This window comes from Mastacembelus armatus, chromosome 10, assembly GCF_900324485.2.
Source record: "Mastacembelus armatus chromosome 10, fMasArm1.2, whole genome shotgun sequence".
Lineage (NCBI taxonomy): Eukaryota > Metazoa > Chordata > Actinopteri > Synbranchiformes > Mastacembelidae > Mastacembelus > Mastacembelus armatus.
In genome coordinates, this window is record NC_046642.1 from 7969206 (window position 1) to 7983544 (window position 14339).

General features: G+C 39.9%; 1 protein-coding gene across 1 annotated transcript in view; it reads right to left on the minus strand.

The window, feature by feature from the left end:
• Positions 1 to 14339, minus strand: part of glra4a (glycine receptor, alpha 4a) — a 39799-nt gene that overhangs the window by 7138 nt on the left and 18322 nt on the right. Inside the window, exons 2-7 of the mRNA XM_026330376.1 lie at positions 8478 to 8608; positions 6893 to 6960; positions 5380 to 5603; positions 3536 to 3618; positions 595 to 732; positions 226 to 440 (exon numbers count right to left, since the gene is read on the minus strand). Of these exons, the coding sequence (XP_026186161.1) occupies positions 226 to 440; positions 595 to 732; positions 3536 to 3618; positions 5380 to 5603; positions 6893 to 6960; positions 8478 to 8608 (859 nt within the window). The remainder of the gene's footprint in view (positions 1 to 225; positions 441 to 594; positions 733 to 3535; positions 3619 to 5379; positions 5604 to 6892; positions 6961 to 8477; positions 8609 to 14339) is intronic.

Sequence of the window (14339 nt, forward strand, 5' to 3'; positions counted from 1 at the left end):
CTCCATTGATTTCAAACATAAGCAGGACATATCTTGAATAGCACAACATCAAGCCTGAAAAAGTGACTGTGTAATCCCATTAAAAGATGCAGTGATGCATGATTTTGTAGTCATGATTGTAATTACTGATCAGTTTGCTCTGTAAAGAGATTGCAGGCTGTAAAGATTCTGCCTGCTCAAATCTATATGCTCTGATACATCTTGATCTTTATCCTTCAGACTCACCTTGGGAAGTGAGGCTCTAGAACCAGAGCTCTGTGTGGTCATTGTTAGTACAGTGGTGATGCCCAGGCCCACTCTGGCAGGTGCAGCATCCATGTTTATCCAGAAGGAGACCCATGACAGGATGACAATGAGGAGGGAGGGGATGTACATCTGGATCAAATAGTAGCCCATTTGACGTTCCAGGTGGAACTTCACCTCAATACAGGTGAATTTACCTGCAGACACATAACATAGTACGTTCTACTTTTCAAAACGTATGGTTAGTTTTTTTGTTCTTGTTCTTTAAGAATTACAGAGTTGGCACGGTGGAGTGTGTGGTAGTGTGGTATCCCTTGTGTGTCAAAACTTTAAATGGAATTCATAATGTACCTGTGTTATAGTGCTTAGTGCAGTAGCCCAAATCCTTCTCCTCTTTTAGCACAAACTGGGGGAGGGTGAGATCATCAGCCACCTGCACAGGGTTCTCAGACAGCCACTCAAAGATCAAGTCATTCATAGTGTAACCGACTGTGAAAAGAGAACAGTGGAGATAAAGAGGCGAGAGATAATGTTTGAATAAATGAGAAAATTTAAGATATTAGTAATACTGTTCATTTTGTCTTAGATTTCACTGATAGAATAGACAATTGTTTTTATTTTATTTTTTTAAAACAATTATTGGCAAATCTTGGTAAGATAATGCATCTTATTATTTCAACAAAAGTACATCTAATTACCCAAAGGAAATGGTGGGCTGCTCTGTTAATCACTGTGTTTGCAATAGACTATCTAAGAATCAATATTTAAGAGATTTTAAGACCGAATTTTATAAAACCAAGGAAAATGTGTCACCTGACACCTCAAAAATCAGTGATTATCTTCTCATACAGTTTCACCTTCAGCTGCACTCCATTCATTATTTTGATACTACTGCAGCTAGGTGCAGAAACTACATGTCAAAACAACACTGTATAACAGGTCGCTGACTATAAGCAAGGGCTGCATCAGTCATACAGTATACATATTCAGTTGTTTTAGTATTCAGTAGAAGAATAACAAAGATAATGGTGCCTATATTTCAAAATACCGGTGAATGCCACATAATGTAGTGGACTAGCTGTTTAAAATTCTTATCCCCATTAACCAAATTTTTCACTGGGATCATATTACCATAGTAGAAAAGATGTGATTCAGAAACCATGGCTAATGAGAGAGACAGGGAGAATAAAACTTGGAAGACTGTGGTGATGCAATGTTCCTCTGCCCATCTGTCCAGCTAGCATCTAGGCTCTGCCATCATGTTTATCACAGTAAAGGTCACACTCACAGCCACAGTCATGTTGTTTCAGCTGCTCAAAGGTTACAGGATAAAATATAATGCATAATGCAAAATATACACAGTATGTTTAGTTATTTCTGAATATACTGTACAATTACTGAAGCATCTCTACATAACCACTCAGGAGAGGGCAACAAACAACAAAATCAACAAAGATAAACACTGAAGAGCATGATCTTTTTTATGTACTGCTTCATACAGTTGCCTTATTATAGGTATATTAAAAATGCATACCACATGCAACAGCAACACAGGGTTCCTCACACATCCGAATAATACTGATAATACTGATGTCTACTGGGACCCCTTACAGCCTGAGTTATAAAGACATCAATTATTCAGGATGTTATACCCTACCCGTACTACATGCCTGAAAAACACCACCACTAAAAGATACTCATCTTGTTCATGAGGAGAATTTGCTGTCATTCCCACATCCTGCTGCTATAAGGGAATATCAGTGTTTTTCTAAGATAATGAAATGGTCTTCTGTCTTCTGTCTGCTACAGCTAAGAGGCATCGAAACATAATTGATACAGTGTTCAAAGTGCAGTAAAATGAAATTCATGAGGCAGAATGTTTGAAATAGCTTAGCATGGTAGAGGGCTAGCAGTTAGTCACATGCCATCTCCTTTTTGTGTGAAAAAGCTGTTCACCTAATAAAAGCTGCTGTCTTAATGCAGCGACCATTATGCTTCAAATGTGGTGTCTTAGTCTTGCTTTTTACTCATAGTATAAGTTACAAAGGGGGTTTGAGGTTAGTGGACACTAATGGCTCAAGGCAAAGCGAAGTGGTATAAGCCTCATATATGGGGCTTTGATGTGTTAGAATAAGGCAGAATCTATTTATATATCTATATAAGCCTTTGGCATAAAAGGCCAGAAAAGAAGATTGGCCTTGGCTTGCTAAAACCCCAAAGAGAACTCTCCTCTTTTTTATCACCCTCCTTTCTCATGTTGAACAGAGTGTGTTGCCACAGCTCCAGTAGTGGCAGTAAAACCTATAATGTCTTCTTAACACTGAGCTCTAGCAAAGATGATCACACCCTCGGGTGGTGTACTAGCACTTGTCAACCGAGGCCCAAGTATCTGCACCAGGCCTTTAATCAGAAATGATTATGTCTCCTCTAATGGGAGTGTGATGTGATACACTTACAACACAAATGTATATACACACAGTACTGCTTTAAACACACATCTGTTTGCCTAAAGTCTCTCCTTCTCACTCGTCTAAAGAGTCTTTACATTTTTGTTGTAATTTGCATTTCAGTTATGCCCTCAGTGTTCTTTCTGTTTCCCCCATTTGCTAGACTTAAATTTGTTTGTCCATTTAGGTCACCTCTAGGCACAGGGGGTGGGGCACATATAATAAAAGGGGCACAAAATTAAAGTTTTATTATTTATACCTTGGAAATTGGTTTCATGAGGGCAGGTTGTATCTCTGCTAAAGGCAAGGGAAGTCTGAAACTAGGAAATATTGTTCCTCTAACATTTTATCACTGTAATAACCTTTTCCAGATTAATTTTATACATTCACATAATGCTCAAGTTTTAATAAATGTATAGAAAATGCAGGGCCCCCACCTTACTACAGAATAAATATATAGTTTATGCGGACTATTAATGAAATCAAATATCTTAGTAAATGTACATACAGCCCATGCTTAGTTATGGCTGTGTCGTAGTTTAAGGAAGACATTTAGCAAATGGTAAATTGTGCTCATCCTCCACCCTCCAGTAACACCACAATACATGGATGACTGCAGTAGCTTGATGGTAGCAATCACAATCACAACAGCAGAATTTAAAAAGCACAAACACATGGGATGCAGTTGGAAAACAAAACCATTTTCCATATGGACTTTGTGAATATAAGCCCAATAATGGGGCAACTTCAGAGACAAAGGTAGACACATTACAAGTTAGATGTGGAGAGGAGAGATAAAAACAGGGAAGTGAGGCAAAAAGGAAGCAGAAAAAGAGAAGACTCACAGCTTTCAAGCTGCATGGTACAGGTCTGAATGTCCATTGGGAAATTCTTCAAGTCCATAGGGCAGGACAAGGTAAGAGTCAGCCTGAGATAGAAAAACAGATCGGAATAGAGAGCAGGACCCATAGGGGATGTCAAAAGACACAAATGAACTTAAGGAATAAATATGAGCAGAAATGAGATTAACAGTAAAAAAAATCAGTGCCAAGCTGCTTTGTTTTGCAAATTATGAAACTGGAGTTAGTTTTCAGTGCAGTGAAGTAGGACAAATGAAAAATACTAAATACATTTTTTTTAAAGACAATAGATTGAAAAACATATTGAGTTACTCTGCTATTTAATTATTTGTCACACAACAGTAATAACAAAGTAACTGGTACATGCATCCCTTCTGGTATTTGTTGTGGTGGTGATGCATTAAGCCTTCAAGAATCCTCAGAGAAGAGAGAGAGCTATTTGGGAGTCTGTCTGGTGGAAAGTGGTGTAATTACCTGCTGTAATGCATTGCCCAGAGGCAAGACAAAAGCTGCCAGCAGTATACACACAGGCAGCCATTTGCTACTGTGTTATGATGACACAATATCTTTTTTACCAGCTGAAGAACAAACTCCAAATACCCCAGTGATTGACTCTGCTAACACTACCTCAACTGTCCTGTGTTTAGAGTACACAAAGATGTTTGTTCCATAATTACCAAACATCTTTAGTATGCAAAAGTAGAGGGTGCAGTAAATCAGTGGCATGAGATGATGATTATCAGTATTTGTTCACTGGGTGTAGCTTCCATAGTGTTTTTACACATAAAATGACCATTTCAGAGCCAAAACAATGTATAGCATTTGCTTGCATCACAGACGTGTGCACACCTATGGGCCACATTAATTAATTTACATACATTTACACAACCTCAATTTTCTGCCCTGCTCATTTTAAAAGACATAAGTACAAAGTTCAGAAATTGTAAGTGAAGTAGGTACTCCAAATACTTAAAATAAGCTATGGATTTCTAAGCCATTTGCAAATTTCCAAGTCACTGTAGGGCATTGTTAGAGAAACACTTCAAAGACACTTACCACTTGTCTTTCATGCGTTGTATTTCCTCACTTGCACCCATTTAGTGTTTTGTGTGAACTGCAGTGTGCCTAAGAAGGCAGAAAGATGCTGTAGGGCACAGCTGTCAGACTCTAGTCCTTGAGGGTCACTGTCCTGCAATCCCAGGGCTAGTTGGAAAACAAGCAGGACAGTGGCCCTCAAGAACTGGAGCTTGACACCCCTGCTCTAGGGGATGCGTGCTTTTTATTTCAGCAATCTGTTGCAATTGAGGTCAGGATGTCATACAGCATATGAGTGCCATTTGTTTGTCCTCTACCCAGACAGACCTCTTTGCAAACACAAACAGCACCTTTTATGTATATGATGGTCACTTTTCTCATGTTGATCAATGTAAAGTGTAGACATATTTCATTCATTCTTTCATTAAGACAGTAAAATGTCATTTCTTATGTCAATATGACAATGATACTATCACTTAGATTTAAATTAACATCTATCTTCATTATAAGAAAACTGCTTTTTATTTTTTTGGAAAAATTAGAAATAATTTTTAAATATACCCAAAAAGGTGTTATGTGTATTTACGAGTAGTAAATTAGAATGGAATAGAATAGATTGTATTTCATTGTAAACAAACCATAATTGAGTTGAACTGATTATCTGAATATTGCAAAGCATAGTTGTTCTGCAAACAGCATTTCTGTTTCAAAGCTGAGCCCTTGATGTCATTCTCTGCCATAACCACACTCAGTGGCTCTCATGTTTAGGTCTTGGGAATATTATCTGTAGCTACCTGATGCTGTACAGAACACTGCCATCTTGGAAAATCCGTAGCAGCTTGTTATCAGTGGTAACCTCATGGAAATTGGCTCCTTTCTCATTTGCGAAGAATAAATCAGGTTTCCAGATCGAGTCCAACATGGATGGATCCAAATCAAGGGAGTCATCTGGGTATTCACTGTATGCCAGACGAGGGTCATTCCACTTTTGCCGAAGAAATACATTGAGCCTGTAGTCCTGTGGAAAAACTCAGGGTAGTTAATGGAAAATGTATTATTGGTGGAGTTTGTGGTATGCGTGGAGAATGTGGAAGTAAATCATTCTGCTGTAGTGATTGGACTACACTACACTGACACTAGTCACAGTTGGAATCACATCTTTAGAAAGAGTATGATTTTAGAGCTGATGTAAATTAGATTAATTTTAACGACATGAATCTTATTCATTTCACATGCAGGGACAGAAATCCCTTGTGACAAGAAAATCAACATTTTGTACACGTGTCCATCATGCCCAGATTTATAACTGACAATAAGATACATATACTCAGTTCCAATATTGGTACATAGTAGCTAAGCAGCATCCTAATGTGTCACACTTGGTAATTTCCATTAACATTATTGAACATTCACTATAACGAACATTCAAATTACTATAAATAATCAGATGGCTATAAATAATCCATCTTTGTAACCTCAGTAGTTCTGGACAATAAAATCTTTGAGATGCCTCTGATTCATATTCATATTCCCTCATATTCATCAGATTTTACTAAAAGTGACTGATTGAATAAGATGGGGTTCAGCCATGTGCTGCTGGTGAGCCAGCCAGGCCAGAGACAAGTACTGAACACAATCATTCTTGCCTGCAGCTAGCATACATGAGTAATTAAATTTGAATTCTAATCTGTGCAATTAATTCAGAATTCATCTTTGGGCAGTGTAGATTGTTGCTGTGCCTGCTTGTTCATTTCATTTATCAGAATAAAAAGCATGCTTCACCAGTGCATACAATTACATCATTAGTGTTGTCATTCTCTAGGCAAAATTGACTGCAGGTCTGGTCCTCTGGGCCTCCTTCGGACACCTTTAAACAGTTGACTGCTGTGCTGTGCTGACCCAGCAGCTATAAGACTGTAAATACAGGCTGGAGGGCAGCCATTTTACACAGAACCCCTTGTCCTCTCTCCCTTCCCCCTTTTCAGTCATTTTTTCAATTTTTCATTTTAATTGCAGAGTGGACAGTTCATTATCAATATGTCAGTGACCCATTGGTCTCTGAAAGTTGCACAGTAATGCTTCAGGAAACACAGAAATGAGGGAATGACTTCAACACTGAGTAGATTATCAAAGAAGTTGTTAGGAAGAAAGAGGATACAATATGTGGAGCATCAAGATTTCGGTATAAATGATGGGAGAGATTACAGTGGGATTTCCAAATATAATTATTTTAATTGTTTTTACTTTTAAGAAATCATGTTTGCATTCCAACATGTGCAGCGTTAAATGTCTCCAAGGTCTTCTTACCATGGTAGTTTCTGTGATGGAGCCAAAGCTGTTGATGAAAATATTACAGGTGACATTCACTGGAGGCCCTGAGGGAATAAAAACAGACTGAATTTACTTTTCTTTTTTTTTTTTTTTGCTTCATATAAGATTTCATTCATTATTGGTCTCCACGTTAAAAGTATGCATCATTCAGCAAATCTCCTGTTACTTATAGTTAAGTATAGAAGTTACTTATACTTTATTTCTTTTCCTTCCCATACTGTAACTGTAACTAAAAATGACTGCAAGTCATACTGTACAAGCTCAAGCTCTGCTGTTGAAGAGCCTGCTCTTCATAGACACCAGGAGAAAGCATGTGCTCACTTCAGTCCCTTCAAGGGTAATTATAGCAAAAAAACATCTCATTTACTGAAATAAAGCCTAGAAAGAAGAAAAGTTCCAGGGAAAAATAAATAAAGTTGGGCTTGTTAAAAACTAAGAGCAAGAAGTTCACAGAGATGGTACAGTGGCTTGTCATTAGTCTTCTAAAAATACCTTATGTATTACTGTATTGTACTGTACTGTATTACTGCTTTGCAACAACAAATACATTTGTGAGAAATGTCAACTAAATTTTAATTTCATCAAAATAATTCCAGCGTCTCAAATGAGTGGACTGAGCAAGATCTATTGGATGATGGATCCAAATTTGGGATTTGCCATAAACTATGGTGTATTTTGATCACATCGCAAAATTCCATTTTCATGTCGATAAAGACACAGTAATGTCAGAAACTCGGTCTGCTTTAACTATTAAATGCCACAAAAATACAAGTGGACTCCAGTCCCTTTTTATCTGTCAGGTAAATCAAAGTGCTTTTGATGCCTAACACTAACCATGTGCAGGATGAGAGTCCTGATCTCTGGTGTTTAATGTCCTGTACTAGTGTGTGCACAAAAATATGCTTCCTGTACTGAAAAATAATGTTGCAAGTCAACACAATTGGCAAAATCTAATCTTTGGTATATACATGTCATTTGTATGTGATAGAGTTACTGTGTATTTGCACTATATGATAAAATATTCAGTCCCTAAATTAAGTCAACATGACAACTCTAAAATGGTCAGCCATCACCACAAAAGGGTAATTAACTGACTGAACTCCCAGCACTGTGTAAAACCAAACAAGATGAAAAAAAGAATAAGCTGATCCAATAGGTATGACAGACAGCAACATACGTCATATACAGAATGGTCAGTCCTAGCATTCACACACGGAATGGTCAGTCCTAGCATTCACACACGGAATGGTCAGTCGTAGCATTCACACACGGAATGGTCAGTCCTAGCATTCACACACGGAATGGTCAGTCCTAGCATTCACACACGGAATGGTCAGTCCTAGCATTCACACACGGAATGGTCAGTCCTAGCATTCACACACGGAATGGTCAGTCCTAGCATTCACACACGGAATGGTCAGTCCTAGCATTCACACACGGAATGGTCAGTCCTAGCATTCACAGCACAGATCCATTGTTTTTTCTGTTTGTTTTCTTGTGCTACTGGATTTTGGATTTTCTTGAGGGCTACTGTGATGGTCTGCCTTGGCATATACTGAACCTTTGAAGTTGGGTCTGATGCGGGCATCATATCCTGACGTTTTCCCCATGAGCTTGTCCAGGAAGTCAGAAGGCGACAGCTGTGGTCCTGCCCTGCTGGGGGGCTTTATCTCCTCCTTACAGGAGCTCAGTCTGACATTACCCAGGGAGAGGGGGAACAAATACAAAGAGAAAGAAAAGAGAAGATTTGAGAAACAGAAGAGGAGGAGGGTGCGTATATGAGAGGTAACGGTGGGGGTGGTGGGAAAATAATGAGAAGCCAACAGAATAAGAAGCCAACAGCTATCAGCAAGTCAGTCATCAGCAAAAACCCGGAGGTGGATGGGGAAATGAGGGTGAAAAATGATGAGTGAATAGCTTGCCTCAGCTGGCAGCTAAAAGCTTAGCTATTTCACATCATGTCTGAGACTTATTGTGCTTGTTAGGCCCTAACTACAGAGAAGCAAAACAGAAGCTGTGGTAAACTTGTCCCTCTCCTGTGCCTCCTGCTGCTCATGGCTTAGTAGAGGTAAGGCTTGACAGATTGATGGCTCTATTGTAATGCTATGAGTGTCACACCAGTCAGGGGAAGGAGCTGATACAGGCTCAGCCAGTCAGTGACAGGAATAACCAACAGACCAAAGAGAAATTAAAGAGGCAGAATGAGAAAACCTTAAAAATCAAAGGAAACAGGGAAGACAGTTTTTACACCAGGAAACCCTGTTTCATAATAGTGTTGATTTCCCACTGGCCCCTGCAGTAGCACAGCTGATTGCACCCTGTGCTTTGATGCAATTGTTAACAGTTCACAATCTGCCATGATCTGAAACTCTGGAGTACAGATGGTGGTTTCAGTCCCCTCTGAGGCATAGCTTTGCTGATGCAGAGCCAATCACTGATCCACCAATCTTACGGTCACTTAGCTGTATTTAGAGTCACATAAACTGCATTGTCAGGAGCTGTAGGATTGGGGTCTTGTGGATGATATTTTTGGGATTTCAAGACTGAAACTGAGCTGATCCTGAGAGAGCTTCCATTTGTAATGAAACTAGTGAAGTGATTGCTATCATTGTGACACTTCCATGTTGTTATGCAACTATTGTTTAATATTTTATTGCATGTTACATGTTATAAAATATCCCAAGATGGGTCTCAGGGCCCACCTACTCATCAGACATTATTAGCCTCAGGGAAATGGGAATGCAATGGGATGTAATCAGTGTTGCTGCTCGCACTCTCTGGATGAAGACATCCACTCCCATGTACCATTACTCTGTATTTTTATCCACAGAACATACTGTACCTCCAAAAATATCTCAAAGAAGGTTTTACTTCATGGCCATACATTGTTGTCCACACAGACACACCTACTGTACATTTGAATTGATTTGCCAAAGTTTCTCAGCCTTTGCATGCAAACCTGCATACTGTCATTCTCCTCAGTGTTCTGAATTGACTGTGTGTTGTCTTCCAGTGTCTGGATTTAAATGATTGTTAAAAGCTACTGATTCAGGGACCTTTGGTAGTGCACATTTGTTTTGGGCACTAAAATAGAGGTGATGCTTTTAATATAAATTACAAAAATGTTTTTTATATAGTTTATTTATCAATTAACATTATACAAAGTTCAGTAAAGGGAATCAGTATTTGCAGCCCTCCCCTTTGCTCTTAAACCAGCAGCAGTTTGCTGTGGTTTGACCTGCACAGTTTCTACCGGTACTTTTCAGCACTTTGGAGAAGATGCTGCAGTTTTTCTGTAGATTCAGGCTGTCACAGTGTTTCTGTCTCTTCATGTGATCTCAAACTGACTCCACACTGCCCAGATCTGCACTCTTTGAGGGTCAGACTTTAGCAGATTCTTTATGGTTTAGTGTGATAAGAATTTTAAATATCTAAATTGTCTAAAATGCCTGCACAGTCCAGTAGATCCCATATGTTTACTAGATTAATTACTATATTGCACTTCTATGTGCACTTATGGGGACAGTACCTCTGAGACAACTCATTTGTATCTTTTCTAGTTTGTAATGACTATCACTAAATGTTTCGTGTTTGATCTAATACATTGTTCAGTTTCACAGTTGTTTGCAGTAAAAACCTGAAATGACAGCTCCTGTCTTAAATCTTTACTGGAAATGTGCTCAGCTTGCTGTATGGCCATGAAGGCATAGTGAGGGCAAAAAAATTTGTGACATGACATCTGCCATATTGGCGTGAAAATACAGAAGCAGTTATTGTGGCAACACAAGAAATTTCATTGGTATCAAACCAATAGGTTCCATCCCTGCAGCCTCACCACAAGGGTGGATAAAAATCATAAAAGCACCCAGCACCTTTGTTGATTTTCCCAGTGGAGCTGTGCACATATCTGTCTTTCTTACATTATAAAGCTCAACTCACACTACTCCCCTGACCCCATTCCACTGCTTCTGGCTCTACTAGTCTACTTTGTGGTGTTGCTGATGTTACAGTGTATTCATACTCCTTTCATCCTTCTCTCTCACACACTGATGGGTGGTCAGGTTCTTACGCTTCCATTAAGCCATTGATAATGAACTGTCCTGCTTGTGTTGCAATTGTTTTACTGACCATCACAAAACAATAAAATATCCTATTTAGTCTCTAGTGTAGTTTTCTCTGACAGGTGGTCGTAAGCATTCCAAGAAAAATGCTTCAGACAGCAAACTCTTCAGTCTTCAGGAAATATAGACAGAAGAATGAAAACAGTAAAAAACAGTAGATCATAAAGGGTTCACTGCAGTCAGAGCACTTGGTCTCACCTAGACATAATCAGGCATAAGGTATATACACATCCACAGAAAATTCTAGTGAAATACAACCTGCAACTTTGGAGCTGTATTGTAGTCATGGTAATAAACACTAAAGAAAGTATATTATTGTATATTATATGATATGGACCTACACAGTATTAAAGAGATTTTCCAGTTAGGCCTTTGTCAATTTTTAGCTCAAAAATAAAATATTTGTTTTACATTTTGTCAGTAACTGTTCTTAAATGATGCCAGAGTAATCATAAGTAAAGTCTGCAGGGAGGGTCACAGCTGAACTTCTCACTCTCAGTTGTGAGAGGAGCTGAGGGAATCTGCTTTCCCTCAAGGTCTAAATTACTGAAACTAGAAAAAGCTTGTGTATTTTAATAGGCATGTTAAAGTGGTTACCCTGGGCAGAGACACTGCAGGAAGTTAAAAGTGGACGCCTTCCAACAATTGATGTTTTTATTGGCAAACAATGTACTATATGTGTTATGCAATTGTTTTTGGATTTTAACTCTTCTGAGGTTAATGTACTGTATTCTGTCATTAGAAATATATCTACAGTTTCTATTGACTATAAAACTGCAAGAGTAACTGCAGGTGGCTCCTCAGAACTATGTTATATGGTTCTTTGTCTGAACGATTCAATTATTAAAATGCTCTGTGCTGACATTTAATGAGTCTGACCTTTTGCTTCCCTCTACATTCCTTTCATTTGAGCATCCGTGCCAGACTGCTGTCGAGAATATGTAACAACTCTTTGGTTCCTTCCATCACAGAGCAAGTTGTCACTTTCTTGTTAGCGAGGGGTTTTATCTGATTTTAAAGCAACGGGAGCAAGCTGAGAAAGCTGAAGTGCAACTGTATGCAGACCAAAATATTAGAAAGAAGAGCTGGTTATGAAAACGCAGCTGATTAAAAATGATATAATATCTTTGAAATTTCAGTATGGCATTCAGATTTGCTATATAATGCAACCACAGCGGGGCACAATACAGTGTTTTCATGTGCCGGTCCCAAGTCCAGGTAAATGCAGAGGGTTGTGTCAGGAAGGGCATCTGACGTAAAATTTAAGCCAAATCAAACATGCGAATCACAAATATGACTTCCATACCGGATCGGTTGCGGCCCGAGTTAATAACGACTGCCACTGGTGCTGTTGGTGCTGACCTACAGGGAGCCAGTGATTGGACTACTGTTGGTCGAAGAAGGAGAGGAGGAAGGCGTGTTCATAGGCAAAGAGAGAAGAGGAGGGGCAGGAGAAATTCTAGAGGGAGATGGCTGAGGTGATTCAGGGTAGTGGTGAGAGAGTGGTGATTGGGGCAGACTTCAACGGACATGTTGGTGAGGGAAACAGAGGTGATGAGGAAGTGATGGGTAAGTTTGGTATGCAGGACAGGAATGCAGAAGTACAGATGGTGGTAGACTTCTCAAAAAGAAGTTGTTGGCTGTAGTGAACACATTTTTCCAGAAAAGGGAGGAGCATAGGATGACATATAAGAGTGGAGGAAGGAGCACACAAGTTGATTACATCTTGTGCAGACGTTTCAACCTGAAAGAGATTAGTGACTGCAAAGTAGTGGTTGGGGAGAGTGTAGCCAGACAGCATAGGATGGTGGTGTGTAGGATGACTCTGGTGGTGGGGAAGATGAAGAGAACATGTCAGAGCAGAGGACCAAGTGGTGGAAGCTGAAAAAGGAAGAGTGTTGTGTGGCTTTCAGGGAGGAGCTGAAACAGGCTCTGGGAGGTCAGGAGGTTCTTCCAGATGACTGGACAGCTACAGCTAAAGTGATCAGGGAGACAGATAGGAGGGTACTTGGTGTGTCGTATGGAAAGAGGAAAGCAGATAAGGAGACTTGGTGGTGGAATTAGGAAGTTCAGGAGTGTGTTAAGAGGAAAAGGTTAGCTAAGAAGAAGTGGGACACAGAGAGGACTGAAGAAAAAAGACAGGAGTACAGGGAGATGCAGCGTAAAGTGAAGGTAGAGGTGGCAAAGGCCAAACAAAGGGCGGATGAGGATTTGTATGAGAGGTTGGACACTAAGGAGGGAGAGGTGGATTTATACAGGTTGGTGAGGCAGAGAGACAGAGATGGGAAGAATGTGCAGCAGGTTAGGGTGATTAAGGACAGGGATTGAAATGTGTTGACAGGTGCCATGAGTGTGACGGAAAGGTGGAAGAAATACTTTGAAGAGTTGATGAATGAGGAAATGTTAGAGAGCATAGAGTAGAAGAGGTGATTGTTGTGGAGCAGGAAATAGCAAAGATCAGTAAGGATGAAGTGAGGAAGACGTTGAAGAGGATGAAGAGTGGAAAGGCAGTTGGTCCTGACGGAGGTATGGAAGTGTTTAGGAGAGGTGGCAGTAGAGTTTTTGACTGGGCTACTTAACAAGATCGTGGAGAGTGAGAGGATGCCTGAGGAATGGAGGAGAAGTGTAGTACTGGTGCCCATCTTTAAGAACAAGGGAGACGTGCAGAGGAATAAAGTTGAGTCACACAATGAAGTTATGGGAAAGAGTAGTGGAGGCTAGGCTGAGGTCTGAAGTGAGCATTTGTGAGCAGCAGTATGGTTTCATGCCAAGAAAGAGAACCACAGATGCAATATTTGCTGGAAATATAGGGAGCAGGTGGAGGAAAATCTATAGAGGTGGAGGTTTGCTCTGGAAAGGAGATGAATGAAGGTTAGCTGCAGTAAAACAGAGTACATGTGTGTAAATGAGAAGGACTCAAGTACAACGGTGAGGTTACAGGGAGTAGAGGTGAAGAAGGTGGAGGATTTTAAGTGCCTAGGGTCAACAGTCCAGAGCAATGGAGAGTGTGCAAGCAGGTTGGAACGGGTGGAGGAAAGTGTCAGGTGTGATGTGTGACAAAAGAGTGTCATCAAGAATAAAAGGAAGGGTGGACAAGACAGTGGTGAGACCAGCAATGTTGTCTGGTTTAGAGACAGTGGCACTGAGAAAAAGACAGGAGGCAGAGCTGGAGGTAGCAGAACTGAAGATGTTGAGGTTCTCTCTGGGAGTGACGAGGATGGATAGGATCAGGAATGAGGACATCAGAGGGACAGCTCATGTTAGATGTTTTGGAGAAAAAGCCAGGGAAGCCAGATTGAGAT